Source organism: Melanostigma gelatinosum (assembly GCF_949748355.1).
Source record: "Melanostigma gelatinosum genome assembly, chromosome: 18".
NCBI lineage: Eukaryota > Metazoa > Chordata > Actinopteri > Perciformes > Zoarcidae > Melanostigma > Melanostigma gelatinosum.
Window position 1 is genome coordinate 7,865,885 of NC_136651.1, and position 22,172 is coordinate 7,888,056.

General features: G+C 41.6%; 2 protein-coding genes across 2 annotated transcripts; both read right to left on the reverse strand.

The window, feature by feature from the left end:
* Positions 1-3,582: 3,582 nt before the first annotated feature.
* Positions 3,583-9,344, reverse strand: oacyl (O-acyltransferase like; the record flags this gene model as incomplete). The annotated part of the gene is made up of 15 exons (XM_079290106.1): positions 3,583-3,687; positions 3,800-3,942; positions 4,491-4,677; positions 4,828-4,951; positions 5,094-5,204; positions 5,294-5,373; positions 5,455-5,620; positions 5,766-5,867; positions 5,969-6,071; positions 6,164-6,376; positions 6,538-6,734; positions 6,877-7,008; positions 7,102-7,184; positions 7,273-7,406; positions 9,188-9,344. 15 exons carry the CDS (start codon positions 9,342-9,344, stop codon positions 3,583-3,585), a joined length of 2,037 nt encoding a protein of 678 aa, XP_079146232.1.
* A 676-nt stretch (positions 9,345-10,020) lies between these two features.
* On the reverse strand, positions 10,021-20,425 carry znf532 (zinc finger protein 532). Its single transcript, XM_079289822.1, has 9 exons — positions 20,300-20,425; positions 15,483-17,841; positions 15,036-15,217; positions 14,141-14,317; positions 13,206-13,368; positions 12,721-13,035; positions 12,269-12,381; positions 11,813-11,951; positions 10,021-11,712 (listed from the first exon to the last, which is right to left on the reverse strand). The coding sequence occupies exons 2-9, from the start codon at positions 17,811-17,813 to the stop codon at positions 11,221-11,223; spliced, it is 3,912 nt and encodes a 1,303-aa protein (XP_079145948.1). The 5' UTR covers positions 17,814-17,841; positions 20,300-20,425; the 3' UTR covers positions 10,021-11,220.
* Between the last annotated feature and the right edge of the window lie 1,747 nt (positions 20,426-22,172).

The window sequence follows — 22,172 nt, forward strand, 5'->3', positions numbered from 1 at the left end:
GCCGATCTTAAACATTTACCCTCAATATCTATATTTACAGGCTGTTTCAGTGCTGGCTGACTTTAGTTTGTAGATGAAAACTTGTGGGTGTTATTGAAATTTAATTTTTTTTTTTTTCAATGAAACATAAAAGGAAACACTCTCACTACTAATTCTATGACGGTTACTATCACCGTGTAGAAACGTGACATCAATGCCTCTCTAGCTGCTTTGGCAAAGCAACAATGTGCTGTTGTCAGTGGCCAAAACAACCGAATGAGGACAGACTTTTTTTGGCTCTTCAATTATCTCACAGTGGTGTGACGGTAATTAAATGTGACTTTGCCTCTCATTCAGCCAAATTACTCATCTCATAGTGGACACAAACGGCAGGTTTGAATCATTTGAACAGTTAAATGATTCTAATTTATTGGACAATTATAATCTGTTGTTTGTACTTAAAGGCAAGGCAACAATAATGTTGGTTTCCAAGTTTACAGACTCCATAGATACTTTATTTAAAAAGGGTTTATTCTCAGTGGAGTCATGTGATGATGCTTTGATTCTGACGTTTAATTAAAGGAAGAGTTGGACATTTTGCTTTCTTGCCGAGAGTTAGATGAGAGAATGACCACCGTCATGTCTGTATGCTACTTTTGAAGCTACAGCCAAAAGACTGTTAGCTAGCTTAGCTTAGCCGAGCATAAAGACTGGAAACTTGGGGGAAAAAGGTAGCCTGGCTCTGTCCAAAGGTGAAAGAAATCTTTACAATACTGCAATAGTATGATAAATGTGGTTATTTAGGCAGCTTTGGCTCATAGGTGGCTTATTTTTTTCACCCTTGACCAGAACCAGGCTGTTTCCCCCTTTTCCCATGTCTTTATACTAAGCTAAGCTAACCAACTGCTATTTGAATTGCAACCCTATATTGAATGAACAGATAATCTACTTATCTAACATTTAATTAGGAAGCAAATTAGCATATTTCACAAAATGTCATATTATTTGTTGAAGTTCTGGAGCACCAACTTGAAACCTTAAAAAAGGTAGCAGGCTTTTAGGTGTCTACAGAGTTGTGCATTAAAAATAATAACTTTTCACCCAACAACGTTTTACAGTCTAAAGCAGCCTCTTGTTACACGAAACACTCACTATCTGGTGTATGTAATTACACGTTAGACAACTTTACATCTCTAAATCTTTACTTCTTGGTGAGTCAATTCTTTGGGGGAATTTTCTCAAGCTCCTCAACATTACTGTCTTTGACTTCTTGCCTTGCAATTCTCTTCCTACTTTTCTTTACATTTGAGGAAACCCTAGATGTTTGTCTCTTTTGTTTGTATGCAGTTTTTTCAGAAAGCCGCTTACATAATGTTGTTTCATAATGACAGTGAAGGACAGTTTTATAACCAAGAGTAATGTATGGCTCTTACATCATTGTTTCTGTGACAGTTTGGGGGACGGACACTTTTACAGCTTTTAAATCACCACGCTGTAAATACTGGTTTATTAACAGAGACCCCCCACAATAATAGAGCAATGTCTTGAGTCTCATTTAAAAAAATAGACTTTTTGTGGTTATCTTTAGCTACTACTATTGCAACCCTATAATTCATTTGTCAAAGCAATGTATGAAGTCACTTTTATTAGTTACACACACACAGAGAATACAAAGGGTTGCATTACGAGCACAATGAACAGAAGAGGATGAGGACACAAACCATTAAAAAGATGTTGTGTCCTTTTGCTCTTTTCGTGTCATTATGTAACACTTGTGTCCGTGCACCTGTTCTTATGGTGACTTGTAAATCTACTTAGCAACAGAGGGAATATTATTGGACCATGCGTGTGGGAGTTGTGTATTAATTTCAACCGACTGGGATTTTTGTCTTTCGAAAAAATATTTCACGGCAGCTTTATTACTTAATAAATAAAATAAAGAATAAAACATGAATAAATAAATAAAGGCGAGCAATGTGATCAAACCACTAAAATGAAGCTTTGCTCATAATGTGTCACATCACCTGACAGACTATCACACCAGTAATCACCCAGCAGCACTTAGACAGGTCTTTTGTAAGGTACGGAGTTGATACGTAGCTATTATGAGAGAAGTGCAAGTGTGTGCATGGATGTGCTTCTCAAAAGAAACACATTTACGCTCTCTGCAAGAAACCGCTGATGGGTTGAGATGGCGGATGGACTTTTGGGTAACAAATCATTGAACAAAATAAAAAAATAACCACTTCTTGTGTTCTGCGGCTGGGTACAACAGTATGTTATATCTTTTAAAAACAGGTAAATATGAAATAACACAATGTAAAACACTGGCCATATATCATATATATATACAGCAGTATCTCAGCCATGCTGAGTATTTCTTGAACTGTCAGCATACTCGTTTTTTCCTTCTTCAAAACAGTGTTGTTAATAATTTGAAACAGTCACAGACATGTTACACCATCTTGAGCATGTTGTTTTGGGGATTTGGATTGGACGTGGCCCCGTGGACTCTTGTAGTCATGGTGAGAGAAGTGTCATCTTACCAAAGCAAGGTATATTTTTACACCATGTTGTTGCACAGTCTGCCTCAGCTTGGCGTCCTGCAAGGACTAGGTGGAGAACGGTGTGCATCACAACCACGTTTTGTTTGTCTGGCTGCATGAGTCAGTGAAAGCGTGCTTTTCCAGTACCAATTAGGGCAGGAGTGCCATAGCAGCCAAAGGATGAATATGATACACATCTTCACAGCTGAAACTGTACGAGCTGAAACTGTACATTTGACAAAATGACCCCAGTGAAAGTCACCACATAAAATGTTAGTTTCTGAGAATAGATAAACAGCTGCAGAAGGATCAAAGTATTTCTTTGAGGCTGTGCACGACGCATTACTCAACTTAATGCAATGTACATCAGAATACATGCCCTGCATAACTCAAGTGCTACGATGGAAACGTAGCGGCGCGTTAATGCGTCATAAGAAACTGAAAACCTTTGTTATGAGCTCATCGGCTGAGTCAGTGCCACTTGTAAATTCTGACTCACTGCCATGGAAAGTGCAGTGAAATACGTCCCATGTTATTGTGACGTCTTCCAACAGACTGAGGGAAAGGATGAAAGGGAATACGATGAACTTTGGAACTTTGAACAAGGAAGCCAGTCACACTAGTCTTATCCTGGCAAGAGGTAGTACTGAACATTAGACCCCTATACTCTTTTAATAACTTTAAAGATTGCAATTTGCCCAATCGGAGAAACAATAAATCATATCATGCTGTTGTAGGTTTTTTTCCCCTCTCTAACTCCTGATTACTGATTTGTTGATGTGACTGATTCTGGAGAGGAAAACTCAAATGCATTTTAAATAATTTTCAAGGATATGTAAACTGTAAACAATACTGCCTACACCGTTAAATTATAAACACTCAGCAATCACCATAAAAACCGTCTGATGTTTTTTTTTTTTCTTGGCTTCTTTTTTTTTTTTGAAACAAACCAGTTTATTATCTACAAAAGCAGAATGGAGCAGGAGCACTGGCATAGCTTACACAAGCAAACAGAATGTAAGATAATGGGTGATAGCTGGATAAGGACTTTGTCTTGTTATGTGCTGCTCCATTGTAGGAGGAGGTATGGCTTCTCTACCAGCACGGTGAACACATAGCTGACCACCAGCGTGAGCAACAGGTGGCCGAGGAACAGGTACATCTATAGAAGACAGGAGACATACACGACGTTAGAAGCACAAGCAAGTAATGGTGAAAACTGAAAGAATCTCAACATCAAGCTTGATGAAACTGAATGCAATGTGCTGACTCACAAAGTTGATGTCTGTGTAGTGAATTGGGGTCTCTTGCAAGCCGATGTAGAGGATGATGAAGACGGGATGTGTTAAATAGCAGGCAAAACTAATGTTGGAAAGAGGGACCCAGAAACCCAAAGACAAGAGGCGCTTGATAAAACCTGGAAACACATGAGAAAATGTAGCTCAGATGTTTAAATATATATTTCTGCTTTCATGTAGCAAGGTCAAGCTTTCACTCTAGCAGTTACAGACATGCTAATACTGTATTTTATCCATATTTGTTTAATCAAATCATTGCACTCATAGCCCATCTATTTCAATCTGCTTTAAATAATGTATTATTATTATGTCTTTAATTAGGACTATTATTATGATTGCTGTGCATATTATTAATAATAATAATAACGATCAAACAAAAGGCAATAATTTAGGTCTTGAATAAACATAATCATTTATTGTTTAAGTATTGCTTATGGCAAAGGGTAAAAACCGCCCAAATTGTACAAGATATTTCTCTCATACTACATGGTTATATGGTTATTCAATGTTTTTATACAGCAGGTCTGTGCACTGAAATGCAGTTTGTTGTCCCATTTTGCTACAGAAATCAAAAGTTACAGAATGTAGAAGAAACAAACACTTGAATATTTGTTAAGATGCATATAAATGCTATTTCATGGGATTTGGACTCTTGTTCTTGGTTTACCTCCGTAGCCCTCCTCACAGGCCAGAATGATCCAGGTCACAGCCAGAGCCCACAGCGGCCGGTGCAGTCCCTGGTAGAGGGCATGCGGCACAGATGGATGGGTCGGAGTCTCCCCGAGGATGTAGGCCAATGCAACCACCGAAGCCATGAGTGACAGACAGCAGAACCAACCAAGTGCGGCTTGCCACTGGATTAACAGCAAGACAGGGTAATACGCACACGAGTGTGATGGCAGCTTAGCCGCTTGTGAATGTACTGAATCTGTTCGACTTGATGATGTACATTTCTCACAAAAGGAACAAGATGTGTGTAGCGATTCTGGCAGCGGTGTTCTCACCTTTTGCTTGAGCAGCTGATCTTTCTTTGTTGTTAAATATATTCCAGTCAAGATTCCTATTAGAAATGGCCCATATCTTGTGTGCGGTCTCACATAGTAAGACAAAACATAATTCTCAGATGTTCTGCAAAATACAGAAAAAACAAACAGTCAGAGTGGCTGGTCAGCCCTTCCTCTCTTTTACACTGGATTTCATATCTCATGTCACATGCATTCGGTTCCTCAGCTGTTTGCATTAATATTAGATCACATTCACTAAATCTTACAGTGTAGATGGCTGAAAGACTGGAAGGTGCAGGAGTGCAGTTATAACAGCACTGGCCACAGTGGTCATCAGCAGAAGGCCTCCAGCAACCACCACAAACACACCTCTGTTTCTAAAAGACAGAAGAACTGTAGTTGTTATAGTGAGCTGTGGCCATGATTCATCAATTAAGTTCGTCCAAGGTGGAAATAAAGAACATACAGTCTGTAGAAATAGACCAACAGAGGAGTGGTAGCATAACATTGGAAGTCCAGAGACAGGTACCATGTCCAGGGAATACACTGAGGAAAGATTACGAAATACAATGTTCAGAAATAAGTCAAAAATAGAATCGGAGCCACTGAATTATTCTTTGGACTTACGATCTCATGGACTGGGAGGAGATTGCTTATCAACAGTAAGTTAGCCCACCAGTACGTCTTACAGTCCATCATAGTATCTATAAATGGGAACCAGTAGGGTCCCCACTGGACCAGCGAGATGAGGCCAATGGTTAGACACATAATGAACAGATGCAGTGGTTGAATCCTGCAGCAATGGGAAGACAAAGACAATGCTTATTTATGTGACTGGTTTTAAATCACACATACAATCAAGAGCATTTTTTTTATTACCAAGAGAAATTGAGAAAAAAAACAATTGAGAATGACACAGATAGATTATCAGACAGCACCTTTTCATCCTCCTGAAGAGGTAGCTGGCCACCAAACTGGGGCTCAGTTTGTCTTGAGCCCTGTCGATGGAGCCCAGCAGAGACCTTGCACTAAGCAGACCCCTACAACGCAGAGAAGCTGCTATAACTGACAACTTAACACTCACTTTTTCTTTCTTTTACGGACACATATGCTTTTAAACTTTGTGTTGTTTCAGTCTCACCCGAGCAGTAAAAATGTGTCCACAGCCAGAAAAACAGGCCCGCTGATGGTGAGCACGTGCAGAGGGTTGCTTTCGACTGTTTTCTTCCAGTCTTTGTAGTTATCTGCAAGAGAGATAACACAGTATATGTAAAAGTATTACGTAAATTTGTCACTTGCAGACTGGATTAGCAAGTGGCAGTGAGTCTTGTCGTACCCAGGTTGTTTATTACGGGGAACTGTGCCGAGTGTCCGCATATGATCCACAACAGGCTGAGGACGCGGATGCCATTGAGGCAGGAGTAGCCTCCTCCTGGGATGGATGAGGAGGTGCTGAAGACGCCCTGGCTGGTGGTCTGGAGAGAGAACGCCTGAAGGCACCGGTGCACACAGCTTCGAGGAAAACAGAGGGGAGTGGGCCTGCTGCTGTCTACGAAAGACGATGCTCAATCAACTTTCCGGTGTTCAATTTGTATTCGTCGTTTATCTTATAGTTCAAATACAGATCAGCGTTAAGCTTGTGATGCATCATCTGGTACACATGTTTAGGAAAATCATATACTCACACAAAAACACACACATAGTACTTACTATTGTCCTCTGAGGTGCCACTATTAATATCGCTACTGGAGGAGCCATTGGTCTTCAGAGTCCCATAAAGGTTGAGGCCCGTGTTTAGAAAGGCAGACTCCGCTGTGGGTCTGACCTCTCTGTTCCTTTGCCATCTTAATGTAGCTGTAAACAGCGTAGCCGCAAGAGGAATCGCTACCATTACACAACACACAAACCTGCAGGAGAAAAGGTTTCTGTTTAAGGGGAAGACTCACCAATGTTGAAGACAAAACAAATGCACTTCTCCTGTGTAGTTTAAATGTTCGCATGCATATAAGACAGTAAAAAAATAAAAGGCACATCCAATCATATACTGACAGACAGGTGACATCTGATGCATCAGGGGTAATGCTGTTGGACAAACAGTGGGTCATGATCATCTCCTGAGTGGAATTATTGACCAGGATGGGAGGTAAAGGAGGAATGAGGGAATTCTGGCCAAACTGAAGTCTCCCTGTTAAAATGGGGAAACAAGTCACAAGTAACACAAAACAAGTTTTGGATTGAATGATAATGTCCAGAGAAAACTGATTTTAAAATCACTGACCGCACAGCACCAGCATTTGTACATCGTCTTCTCCACAGGAGTCGGGAACGCAAATACCCACAAAGTACTGGACTGTTTCCTGCGATGGTAAAAACACTTTGTTCAAAATCTAAGCGAACTGTCAGGATGACATTTCATCTGTAATATAATTATGTTGTTTGTTTTACCTGCCTGAGGAACACCTGGCAGTACTGTCCGGAGAAGGCAGGGCCGCGTGCAGAGCGACACTGCTGCAGCAGACCAGGCTGGTTGGCATTTCCTCCTTTGACATTGCTACCCATCTTTCCAAATGCATCATACACTGACAATGCACAGACAAGCACCACCACAAACAACACACACACACACACACACACACACACACACACACACACACACACACACACACACACACACACACACACACACACACACACACACACACACACACACACACACACACACACACACACACACACACACACACACACACACACACACACACACACAAAAGCAACTTAGTGAAAAGAACAAACCAGTGATCCTCCACAGTCCTTTTGGATAAAAAGAGACTGAATTCATAAAATAAAACATGTAAAATGTCATATTGATGATTGATTATGATTGCAAAAATGATCTGCTTCCTTGAATATCCAAAAACCTAATTTAAAGCTCTAACAGATTTTAACAGACTAAATAATTGACCATATAATTGTGTGACTATAATCAATATAATGTCATGTGATTCAATACAAATTTATTTTTCAGTGCCAGTTGCACAACTTTGCAATACAATGTAAAATAAAAGAATTTAAATGAAAATAAATCTAAAAAAGGGAAATAAGTTTGTCGTGTTTTTACAGTACAAATTTAAATACAAGTAATTGGAACTCAGAAATTGGACGAATAAATATTATTTTCCCTGTAGTTTTACTGAGTTTTTTTCCTGAGGAAAAGGGCAAGCAAGGACTTATTTTATGGCTCAATCGCGTCATTTAAATAAAAAGATATGACGACTGTTGTCTTTTCCCATTTCTTCATCTGGTTGCTTTAAATGAGTGAAACAGCGCCCCTCTGTGTGGTGACGGTCAGAACTGGCGTTGCACCCTCACGTGCGGTCAGGACAAGACGCGTGTAGTTTGTTAACTTTGATTACAAAGTATCAAACAATCAGACGCGGTCACTATGTTGCAACTGTAACACTGTTAATGGACAAGTGTTTGGAAAAGAAAATCAAACGTAACATTTAAAGCCAGTCATACTCAAAACAAACAGTTAATAGTAGCGTGAAATGAAGCAAGAGTTTCGGCGTTGCAAGCTAATCTAGCTGTGTTGTGAGACTCGAAGCTAGTTTTGTTTGCAAAAAAACAAACAAACGGAGCAACAAGGACATTACGTGACTTCATCCCCTTGAATGAAAGAAGGCTTCAACGGTGAGTCAAATCTGTCTTGTGTGTACTCAACTAACGGTACCTGACTGCTGTGTAATTGAGTTATGATGGAGATCATACTATGCCTGTTTGCCTGCATGGACACTGAAGCTGTTGTGTTGTTATAGTGTGCAGGGATATAGCTTTGTAATTTCTCCAATTGTCCATCCACAGCTTGTTCATTCACCTGTTGGTTGTTTGACCTTTCATATACAAATTGCAGCTCAAAGTGCTTTATTAATATTAAACAATTAAATAGGAGACCATTTAAGAACAATTGCATGTTTTAAAAGGATGAAGAATGTGAAATAAACAATCAAAACAATGGAATTATCAAAACCATAGCAATTTCACCATAATAATAATAACTGTAGTTCTTTGAATATCTAGATAAGACTGTAAGTTGTGTATTCGACACATGTGTTGGTGCTCTTTGATGTGAACATTAACTCTTATATCTTGATTTAAGATTTGTAGTACAGTATATGTTTCTGGTTCACGTGCATTCCTAGAAATGAACACTTAAGTTTTAAAGACAATGTAACTGTCCCCGCTCAAAGAACAGCTGGCATGTTTTAAATGGACCTGACCCTCCACTAACACATTGCAAAAGCACAAGTGACTCAACTTAACATACAGAAAGAAAAAGCCTTTTAAAGTCAGCAACACTTACTGAGAACAGCATATTCCTTCGGCCTGTCCTGGTTCATTTCCCAGAGGAAAGTGTTGGTATCCTCCGAACATTGTTGAGACACAGTAAAGGCCTGCTTATTGTCCAGCGCTAAACTACACCCTGCAAACAGAAGGAACACCACCCAACCCGGGGCCATTTTTAGGACTGAGTGCACCTTTTTTTTTCGCAGAGAATGTGTTTAAATAACATGGGAGGGGACACATCATCACGAAGAAGGTATAGCGTGAAATTCATCTTCCATGGAGGTGATTGAAAAACCGCTGTGGCAACTGCAGAGCATCCTCACCTGGTGTTCCGTATCAGGTGTGAACAGGATTTGGTTACGTGAGGATGAAAGGTGAAGAAAAAAAAGGAGACGGGATGTGATTATGGTCACCACACAGGATCAACATAATTACAGTTCAAGTACAATAATGGCAGTGTAGGGTAGTCCCATCACTACTACTGGAACAACAGATGTTTTACAAAAGTATCTGCTTTTATTTCCTCTAAACTTTGTTGTTTCCCAGTCTGAGTTTGTTTTTACTGGAACCACTTGTCTCAAGGTTGGAGAAGCAGCAACACAGTCTCGTTCTTGAACAATGGCCACTAGAGGGTGACCTTGTTCTAAAGACCGATGCCATGACTCATGCAAGTTGTGGAGTTGTAATGCTCATCTTTTTTTTTTCTATGATTTCCGAGCAGATTTATGAAATCAAACGAGCGTGAATAATCACGAGAGGTTCACTGATATATTTCCATCGAGAAGAGCTGATGTATCGTGCAGTCGACATCAGATTTGACTTCTGGCAGGTTTCATCATTTATTGACATAGAGAAGAGCTTTGTACACAAGCATCAGAAAAGTCGAAAAACAGCAGCAGCAGCAGCAAGATACATTCTAATCAACAAACAATTCACAGACTGCTTCTCACATGCAGTTCTACAGCACCAGACAGTTTAAGTTTCATTGTCAGAGTAGAAAAAGTTGATGGGAAACAATGTTGTGGTTCTCACAACATTAGTTATTGTTCATTTGATTTAACTGGTTGTCTTGTGTACATAACTCAGTTGCACAGTCATGTTTTATCTTTAAGATGTTTTCCTTCGTGTTGTTCCTGTCAATGAACACACGGTATGATTCAACACCAAAACGAAAGAGGCAAGAACTGAAGTAACAAGACGGATATAGTTATGACAAGCAAGTGCTTTTTTTTTAAAGTCATTTTTTAGATATTCGGGTAAATGCACCTTTTTTTCTGAGACCTATAATCATAAATAGCTGCCATAATTATATTAAGTCAGAAACAAGTAAGACAATCTTTTACAAAATATACTTCTAAAAGCTTATTTAAATTTGGCCCATATGTGTTAATTTAAAAGCTTCCTGTTTCTGATGTTGACATGTAAATTATCATAACAATGATCTTTGTTTGATATCTTCTGATGTTTCAATTGAATGTAGAGATTTGTTTTTAGGATCAAAAGTTTCAGAGCCAGAGTTCATTGTAGAAGTTGAGGAGTGCTCAGAGAGAGAGAAATGTTAGTTTTCCTTGAAACACAAAGGATCTTTGAAGCTGATCTTCTCAAATCTAAGTGGAACTGAAGACTTCAGCTGAACTGGTGAAACCTGAAGCTGCCAAACGTTTTATATATGTATGTTTTTTTGTTTTTAGACATCTGTTTGAAACAAGCAGCCTCGAAAATTGAGAACACTGCCGACTGCATGAGGATTAATCCCATTACAACAATTATCCGTACGTTATCTAGCCCTAGTGAGAACAATGGAAACTCTTTCAAATAAAAAAGGTCTTCTGTATCAAAAAAATCTATTCAAAGCCTATATAAAACATCTATCTATTCAGTTTACTGAAACACGCATAAAGTGACTTCATGTATGTGTATTATATACATATTGCAGTACCCTACATGTACATAATCTATACAGCATAATGTACTGAAGGTTGTCTCCAACGCTTTAACAATCTGCATACGTTTAAAACAACAGTGCTCAGATGGAATGCTTTAAAAGTGTCACTTGTCAGCCGTGCTCAGTCTCTTGGACTTTATGAACGCCATCCCGTGTGTCCTCATGTGAGTATTCAGGTTTCCCTCCGTTTCAAACATCCTCCCGCACACTTTGCATTTGGTGTTCGGCGTCCCGTCCGCAGCGTCCAGCTGGTTCTCTCGCTGACTCTCATCGTCGTCCTCGCCCCTTCCGTTGCATCGGGCGAGACCCTGCGACTCCTTCAGTCGATGGACGATGAAGAGGTGTCGGGCCAGCGAGCGGTGGGAGGTGTAGCACAGGCCGCACTCCTGACACTGGTGTGACGAGCCGTCGGACTCGTGCTGGGGAATGTGCTGATGGAACGCTGCGATGTCCTCGGTGGTGATGCCGCAGACGGCACACTTGTGCACTTTAAGGATGTTCACCTTGAGCCTCTTCAACGGCTGTGAGTCGGTGCCCCTGGAGTTCAGGCCTGGTGACCCCTCATCCTCTTCTTGCTTCCTTTTGGGGCTGAGGGTCTGTAGAGGAGGTTAAAGTCATCGGTTAGGAATGAAACATCCATGGAAAAAAGGATTAACCTCCTAATAAATGTGTGTCTGCAAATGTGTGCCACAGTACCGTCTCCTTGTCAGCTAGAGCCGCCGTGTAATCCGAGTTTACAGTTTTCCCATCTGGGTCTTTGACTCCATGCATCAAATGGATGTGCTGATCCAGCAGCACTCTTTTAGTGAACGGCTGACTGAGAGCTGGACAGTGCCTATCAAAAGTACGAGAAAATAACAATTGTAACCCCTTTGCAAGCTGATTTTCTTCTTCTGTGTTTATTATTGGTATTATCTCGGCCAGGAGAATCATGTGATCGTTGTTTGTATGCGTGCGTCCGTGAGTGAGTGACTGAGTTAGTGTGCACCGCTGTCTGTCCACGGCTAATCTTGTGTTCCGCTGCAGTAAACTGAATAATATTTTGTCTGCTCAATAGACCGTGCGTGTATCAGGTTGCTCACTTTTATTGTTTTATTGTGTCGTTGAATTCGGAGGACTTGGAGGAACGCCACAGTGGATGTGTGTACTCACGGGCTGGTGTAGACCTTCCGCTGTCCCTTGTGTTTGAGACGGTTGTGTCGGCAAAGACTGTGGGAGGAGCTGAAGGACTTATCGCACTGCCGACATGGGTGTTTCTTCAGCATCTGCAATGGAAGGAGAATGCATAATACCTTTTTAAAATATAGACAGTTATATATTTTACTCTAGTGTGAATTGTGGAGGAACGCAACTATGGACATTTACTCAAGTTCTATACTTTTACTTTTGTACCTTTTTAAGTACATTTTCCTAATACTTTTACTTCAGTAACATCATTAATGGAGGACTTTAACTTGTAATAGCGTATTTTTACAGCGTGGTGTTACTCATTTAAAATAATTATAAAGTAGGTGTTTGTTCTATTTCTTAACGCTACGCAGAATCTCAAAAAGGGCCGTGTCATGATCATAAACTTCCCAATGAGACTGGTTGTTGACATTCACCTTGCCATGTTCGTGCCTCATGTGAGCCACAAAGACCTCCCTGGAACTGAAGAGACTACTGCAGTCTCCACACGTGTATCCCGCACTGGGCGGGTTCTTGAGGTCCACTGAGCAGTTCCTCTTTGTTTTCTTTAGAGGTGAAGGTGAAGGCTTCTTTACTCCCTTGACTCGGCCTTTGTCATTTCCTCCGTCTTTGTTGTTGTTATTGTTACTGGGGCTGTTGGTACTGTTGGAATTAGTGGGCTTGGTGCTGAGCGGAAGATTGATGCCCAAGTTTGGTGGACCCTCGATGGTCTTCAGGGTCCCATGGATGGCCTGGAAAGGATCTAAACTTTTTAGTGGTACTCATATGGTGTCAGACATTTTTAATTCACAGCGTGAGGTTTGATTTTAGAGTGGATTAAAAGTTAAACACAGACTCATGCATTCATAAAAAGGAAATGTTGTTGTCAAGCATCACCAGAATAACTGCTTTTCATGCCCACCTTGATGTGGTCCAACATGAGCTGTTTCTGTGCGTAGTGCACGGAGCAGTCGGGGCATTTGAACACTGAAACCTTATGATTGACGACATGCTGCTCAAAATGCGAGTGGAGCAGGGACTGCAAAGTGAACACGGTATCACACATGGAACACTTATAGATCAACCTGAAAGACATACAAAAAACTTCCTTAAAGATACACTGCAAATTAACTGCAAAATGCACAAATTTATAATCACACAATTTTTTTAGAAATGTCTTATTTTCACATATATTTGCGGTTGTATTCTTGCACCTAATGTATCTCCAAACAAACCTTCTAGATAGTTTTATATCGTGATGAGATAAAATAATGAAACATTCTGAAATAGGTAGTTTAGCACTTTGAATATTGTTCCACGTCAGATATGTTTTCTTCAGCTTTAAGCTTGGGGCAAATTTAGGGCCAATCCCAAACAATGGTACCAGAACACCTGCTACTGAGCACCTGCATCACCAGTAGGGCTGATGATGGACTGTATGTGAGTCAGTGAAAGGTTTCCATGTGGAAAAAAACCAAGTTAAGCCACCATGTCTAAAACCCACAAATCCTTCTACTGATGAAGCAGCAAGGATGATTTTTCTTTGAAAAATGAATTGGACGTGGGTATTAGGTTACATTGGTGTGTGCCTGTGTGAAAGGAAGAGTGCGTATGTGTGTTGACAGTTCTTTGATAAAAAGGCTGGTGTACTATGTGTGTACTGAGTACTATTTTTTATTTAATATAAGATTACATTTTTGAATTTAATTAAAAGGTGTGTTCTTCAAAATGAACACCAACTGTACAACAGGAAAACACTTCTGCTTAATTCTGTCTTTGACGGAATGTAAAACTGAAATACATTTGGTTTGTATTGTCATTCATAAATAATAAGTGCCCACAGTGTTTTTGACCTACTTGGGCTCTCCTGCCTTCATTCCTGGATGCTGTGTTTTCACATGAGCGTGCGTTCCAGGTGCAGACTTGAAGGCCATGGGGCAGAGAGGACATTTACAGAAGATCTCACAGTGAGAACTCTGGATGTGGGATTTTACAGTTGCACCATCAGCAAAGATCACACTACAGTGGATACAGCTGGAGAGGGAAGGAATAAGAGGTTGCAGAAGTCAGATTTATATACGCATTTAATATACAGAAAGTCAGTTTAACTCATTCCTCGGACCGAAGCACTTTAAAAAAGTCTTTGCATAGAGAGCAAGCTGAGATTCAGGCTAGCTGGTATGCTACGCTAAGCTAACAATCTGCCGAGTGTGGTATCAATCCTTTCATCGAACTCTCTGCAAGAAACCAAATAACCGAATGGTTTTGAAAGTATCATCCCCAAACTGCAAAACAAATATAACATTGGAGATTTAAAATTTGAGTCTAGAAGTATATTTTGTAATATTTTGAAAGACCAGAGTCATTATTGAACCATAACTGCATGGTCAGATACTGAGTTTTCATTTTGAATGTTTTTATATCTTTGATTGCTCAACATAGAAATGGTCCAATTGCCCCCATAAGGTCCCTTGTGAATTATATTACTTTCAGCTGAATGGGATTGTCAAGCTGAGGCAAACCTAATGCAGTAATAATAACTGTAATTAGATACGACATTGTAAGTGGCACTTTAAAAGAAAAGAGCAAGATGCATCAATTCTGAGTATAGCCACTTTGAAAGGAAGAACATTGCTCAATGGTAAATACCATGAATTTGTTTTCAGATTTGGCTACCCCCCCCCCCCCCCCCAAAAAAAAAAAACTAAAATGCAAATTAATAATGTTATGATTGTAGTTAAGGTAAACTGACCGGTAGCCGACTTTACGGGTGTAATGCAGGCAGTTCTTTGTGACATGTGATTGGAAATGGACAGAACGGCAGCTGGCACCACACTCTGGGCAGATGTAAGGAGACTTGTGCTGGTGGATCCGCTGGTGTGACAGAAAGCTGCACTGATTTGGTAGAAGCATTTGGCAGATGGTGCATGTTTTCTGAAAAGAGGAGAGAGAGAAAATCATCAATTGCATTTTATCATGGCACTGGAAACCATTGCCGTTTATTAATTACATGTTTTTGTGGATCCAAGCTGTAGAAGTGCTCCAACTGTGAGTCACGAAACATTGTCAATGTGAAAAATAAATGGGAACCAGAGGCACCCCGATATAGTGGCTACCATCACTAAACCGCTGAAAGGCCGCTGAATACAATTTCACCATATTACCGGTATGTAGCAGTTAACACATAACATACACACACCTGCCCACTGGACTCTTGTGCCTGTTGGTAGTGCATAGCTAGCGAGCTGTCATCCTGGAACATTTTGTTACACTCCAAGCACTTGAGGCTGTGCCTGCAGAGCTTTGCTGCATCATCCTCCAAGGGCATGGCTGCAACAAGAGGAGCACTGCATGGAGCTGAAATCACTGTACTCTGGGATCCTGAACCAGCAACTCTCCCTGGGATTTGGGTGGTCGCTTGTGCTTGGGAGGTGGAGGTGGTGCCTGTGATGTTGGGTGGGCCTGATGAGGGTGATGTTGTTATCATCTGATCTGCAGGGATGGGTTTTAGGATTAGATGTGAGCACTGCATGACAACCCCTTTGTCCTTGTGGCCCCTGGCATGAGACAAGAGGCTGCATTTGTTGTAGAACAGTAGACTTTCAGCACAGTGGTTGCAGGTGACCTCAATCCGCACACTGCGACGCTCGAAGTGATGTGCCAGACTCTTCTCAAGAGCAAATGAATCTCCACACTCCAGGCACTTGTAGCCACGTGAGGGTAGAGAAATACAAGCTGAGGTTGGCGGAGAGAGGTTTGGTACGTACACGGGGACAGGATTTATGCTACTCAGGACTTTGTTGAAGGCGTCCACTACAGAGCTTTGAGAGCTGTTGAACACTTGAATCCTTGAGACTTTCTTTGAGGCCCGGCCAGCGATAATTGTATGCTGTTTGATTTGCTGTGGTTGTTTAGAGGAGGACAGAGCCTTTTTGAGATCACAGACAGAGGAGGATACAGTCTGAGGCAGAAGATTGAGGTTACGTAGATGTACTGTCTTTGGCACAAGTTTGGCATTAGCCAGACTGGAGGCAGGTACCATGACAGTCTGTTGCTGGATGGCATTAGCAGCTTTTAGGATGGCACTGCTGGCACTTTGCACTGATGCAGCAGGGATGACTGTTGCTTTAACTGTGGTATTGTTGGATAGCTTCAGGTTGATGACTTGGGAACCAGCTGTCTTGACTGCTGAGACAGGCAGGAAAGCTGTCGCCACAGGTTTGATAGTCATTTGCTTGGTTATTTCAATTGAAGGGCCTCCAGTGGTAGCTAATACTGTGCTTGGCAGAGGGGGCCTTGCAGAAGATGAGAACTTTGCACTGGTGGTTGCCATGACAGAAACACTATTCTCTCTTCTTTTCAGACGTTCAGGATCAAACTCCAATACAACTCGGCTGACCATACGCTTGATCTGGCCAGATGACGTCTTGATTGTTTTGATCCTGACTTTTGGGATGACCAGAGTGGTGTCTGTGCTTGAGGCAGGGGAATCGTTGCTGCTACCCTCACTGATGACACTGGAGGGACTGTCTGGTTGTCTTGTTAGCAGCCTCTTTGCAAACTCTAGGGCTGACTCCTGCTCGTGTGGTTTCTCTAGAGCTCTGGGATTTTCATTGGCAGGGGTGGATTCTTTCTGTGTTGTAGGAGAATCCAAAACACCCAAATCTGTAGGGCTAGCCTTTTTGGCACTGAGGGCGACTATGGCTGCTATACAAGATGAAAGTTTTGCGGAGGACTTGGCTTTGACTTGAGACAAACTGGACACATTAACGAGCCCCGTTGGCTCTCCAGTCTCCCTGCACTCCTGATCTTGAGTCCTGAGTACAGTTTTCTTTAGTTCCCCCTCAGGTAAACGTGATCGACGGAGCTCGTTAGACTTCGAACATCCCAGGGTTCCACTGGTGTTCTTGTTTTGATCAAGATTGTGGTCTTTGTTTGTTGTGGGCTTAGAAGCATTGTCTAATGATACTGGATATTTAGGGTTCTGGTCCTCTGTCTTAGTAGTGGATATAAAGGATGACTGGCCTCCCTGCTTGTCAGTTGGGTCACCAACCTCAATTTTATCACAGTCATCAAACTCTTCAGCACTGGAGATGGGGCTGAATTGATTGAAGGTTGGTGAATGGTTGTTAACTGACTGTCCTTCCTCCCTGGGAGCTTTCCATCCATTTTTGGTGCAATGAGTACCTTGTTGTATTGCGGCCAAGAAGCTATTATGAAGACCATTGCCAATGTCAACAGAAGGAGGTTGGGGATGGAAATGCCCATCCTTCTCTGATATGTTTTCACCATGCTCCCTAGTGTCTGCGTTTCGGATGTTCTTGACAATGACACTAACGCCAACGTCAAGTCCTGTTAAGGGGTTGTGGGACTCGTCTTCACCACTCGTCACCCCACTATTGGGATGCTTGAGCTGTCCGTCATGGTCATCATGGGGGCCAGATTCAACAGCGGCTTTAGGATCCTCCATGTCAGGGATGTCGAAGGCCGCCAGCAGGTCATCAAAGTCTGGCGTCTTCATATCTCCCATGGTCCTGCTCGTGTTCTGAGGAGATTACCTGGGGAACACAGAGGAAATGGTAGAATGATCAGTAAGTTGATCTGGTGTTGAATGTTCCGTGTCTATTTCATCTGCAGTCTGCTCATTAGGTTATAAGATGTCTTGTGTGTGAAGCTGATATTATGGATCATAGTTTCCGCAATGACAATGTTCATATTCTTGTAGACATGACTTTTCACGATACACGTCATGAACGACTATCATGACTAACATCATCCTAAATCCATCTTGGGTCCCAAATGAGGCCTTTTCTCATGATGATGGCAGGTTCATATTGATAGTCGAATTTGTTTAGCAATGAGAAATTGATATTTTACAGGGCAATTATTGTAATTCTCTCCAAATTTTGAAGACTAAGGCCACTGTAATATGATCATGTTCATATTTTGTTGGGACATGAAGGCAGCAATGCAAAAAGCTGTGGAGAAAATCATGACTTGTAGATGAAAAAAGTTTGAATAATCTTGTATTATCCAGTAAAGAAAATGAAACAGATGTACAAAGTTCTTCAAAAGTAAATGTTTATTCAAATTCTGGGGTTATATGGTGAAAAGGGGTGGATGTACATTCGAGTGAGTAATACTAACAGTGTAGATTGTTGACTGTAATGGAAACAGCTGCTTAAAACATTTCTTAAAACATTTCTTTTACCATTTGCATTACATAACATTTTAGAAAACTTTTCATAAAATGATTGTCTTAGTGCAAGTAATCAACTAGGGAGGTTTCATGGTAATATATATTAATTAAAATGTTCTCAAATTCACATTTGATTAATAGTGTTATACAATACAGATTTCCATCTTTGGAAGATGCTTCTTATATGTTTGACTAAAATGAGGTGGTAAGCAGAGGATTCATTCATTTTCAGCCCTCCTGGAAAGTCTCTTTTTATTCAAACACTGTGTTCCATTACAGGATGATGACGGATCCAAAAAAAAAATGTATAGATGTTTTTGTTATTTAGGAAGAAGCCACGACGTTCACTATATTTAATCGTCAAAATGTGTTCCTATATTCTAAATTACAGTATGTCTTTTGGATTTGGGTCTAAGCACATACACATCATTCAGCTTTTGTTTGTTTGTTTCATTCAGCCACATGGTCACCGGTGTTCACAGCCCATGAACAACACAACTTGGTCGCTGCTTTCTTGTGTTTGATGTTTAATGTACAGCAGACTGAGTTCAGGACTCTCTCCTGCTAAATCTCGAAATCAATCTGTGCATCACACTTATACAAAGCTCCTCTGACAAACATAGTCCAGCTGACGTACAATTGGTTCTATTTATACCTCGTTCGTCTTTACATTGGGCAACTTCGTTGAACTGTTTCTGACCGAAACACCGGGGAACCACTTGCGGGTCCACACGGGGGATAGATGTGACATGTTCATGACATTGATTGTGGGTACAATTTCCTCTCATCACTACATGGTCAGCATTGCTATAATCAAACTAATTAAATGTGAAGAAAACCAGTATATTCCAAGCAAGACAGGCATCAGAGAGTTCCTCTTTTTTATATTTATTTACGGATATATAATCAGGATGATTGATTCGGTCCAAATGATAAATACAACATCTAACATTAGCATACTTTTAGTTCTTTTCTTATCAGTGGACTTGCAGTCAGCTGGTTTTGTGGTTGAATTAAACAAATACTGAAATATGAAGTGTAGATATGAACATGACAGGTGAAGACTTTTGATAAGGATACATGGAAAATGTAAGGATGTTCACTCGAACAAACACATCAAATGTATTAATAAAAAACAACCAATGTTCATAGAACATGTTTTTGTTCGGCTGTAACTCTTCAAAAACAAACCAGTCTTTATTTTTTTTTTATATTGAGCACTGCAAAAGAGACATGATGGGACTGAAATGTACTGTGTCTTTGTGTTGTGGGTGTTGGGGACAAAAGGCACAGCCATGGAGCTGCTCTGCTTGTACATGCAGTTAAACCAGTGCTGCTCTTTGATCCAAATTCCTTATTCAAACACATCTGCACACACACAGACCCGTATCTTGTCGCCTCGTCTTTGGTTTCTAAAAGCAACAATTCTCAGTTCAATCCAGGTGACGGGATAGTTGTAATAATGAGGCTAACATCAACAAAATGACAGAGAGAAATGCTATGGAGGGAAAGAGCAGGCAAGAATTGCAGTGAGGGGGAAAAAAAAAAAATGGCTGCTGAGCTGTGCGAGGCTGCAGCAGAGAGACAGGCCCGGTGGAAAGAACAGCTAGTCACAGCCATGACAGCCTGACGTAGAAAGTAAATGAAGATTAAATACAGACAAATATGAAAAATATACAACACGGAACCCCTCTCGACAACAGCAGTTTAATACATGTTCCATTACCACCTGAAATCCTGTGTAAAACTGCAATCTCAGTAAAGTGAATGTAAAACAACAATGGTGGAAACATGCAAGTGAATCAGCCACTCCTCACCCTCTTGCCTCCGTCCCTCTCCAGCCACTAGCCAAACCTTCTTTCCTTCCTTCCTTCCATCCTGCAACAAACACAGTCACAACACTACTAACCCACAAAAAGAGCCACCCGCCCCACCCTGCCGGGAGGGGAAAAAAAAAGAAGCCTGCTTCTTCGCAGCCATGCAAAGGCCTAGAATACAGGGTCAGGTTACATCCAGCGATCTGGTGAGTGGTGGTGGTCCTGTGTAAGGATCCTCCTTAGTCATTCTCTGCACCACTAGCAGCACACAGACATGCAAACAGACGGATAGATCATGCTCTCGCATGAGTGTGTGTATGTGAAGCTCCTGGCTGCAGATTCACAAAGTCCCAGCCGGCCACGTCCCTCCCCCCCCCCCCCCCCCCCCCCCCCTTCCCAAGTCTCCCTGCACCCCTCGCTATGAGCCGCGCTGCGTAGCACGCCGACATCCAGCGAGCAGCAGCAGCAGGGTCTCTGCCTGCACCATGGTCGCCAGTGGCAGAGCTGTGAAGGGCTGCAGTGGAGTAGTCTGGGCTATCTCTATCCCTCAGTGGAGCACAGAGACGGCATTGTTCCCGACAGCCCTCGGTCTCCCTCAAACCGGTTTCATCTGGTTCCGGTCACCCAACAAAAAGCCCTGTGCTGCAATACGGCCTCAGAAACACACAGGCAGAAGCGGTGTGCCCACTGCACTGCAACATCTTTCACCAAACTACATGTATCATAGATGAGGTAACCATGATGGTAGTGGAAGTCTGTTTCTCCCCCAGTGCTTTCACCCCAGACACACTGGTTGTTTTCAAACTTTCATGCAGCCCGCAGCAGCATTACACCCAGGACAGACAATCTGCAATGGGGAAACACAGGTCATGCACCCCTCTACCCAGATTTCCATCAAACGCATGCCACCCCGGCCCACATATGTCACCACAGAGACACACATAAACATGCACGTTCATGCATATAGAGAGGTAAATGTGGCATACCCTTGTCAGATTTTTTTCCACTCTGTAAGATATTGAGGAAAAAATAAAAATCTTCCTGTAGAGGCCTCAGCACCTGCCTTTACTCAGCCCCAACCCTTCCAGTCCCCATCCTCCTCCCCTCCCCCTCTTCCCACTTTCCTTCACTTGGTCAGTCCTAGATTTTAGTCCCAGTCCAGGCCTTGCTTTTTTCCTGAAGCCACCACCACCACCACCACGGCCGTGCATGAAGGGACGGATAGAGAAAGGGGGCAGTGTTCAGCAGGCGAATCAGGCCTTTTGTCTCTGTCTGTGCAGGGGGGCGAGGGGACTCTCCACTCTGGCTCTGGAGCAGCAGCTGGTGCAGAGAGAGGGAGAGAGAGAGAGAGAGAGAGGTGAAGACAGAAGGAGGTGGGGGAGATAGAAAGGAAGAAAAGGAAATGAGCAGGAGAAGAGTATAATAAGGGCTTGAACATGTACACTGTTCATATCTCATGCCTCTGCCATAGCTTAGCCATATGAGCGAGTGAGGTGGGATTGTGGGGATGAACTTGAATAAATCCTGCACAAGGGATTGATAACATTATGCATTTATAACACAATGTATAAACAGCCAAATCCTGTTTAATCCCAACTTCTCATTTGCATTTTTTTGTATGCCAAGGTCAACCAGTCTTGTGTCTCTTTTTCTGTTGTTTAAGATGAAAGTGTTGTAAAACATGTACATATAAAGCACAAATCAATGTGAGAGAAGATATATTTTAAAGGATTATGATGGAACATACAATAATGGCAACATTTTATCCTCCACATGAAGAATTAGAACTCATAACCGTAGTATTTCACAAATGCAAATATGTACATGATTCGCTTATTCGTGTCGCCCACACAGCTATGTACACAGAAATAAC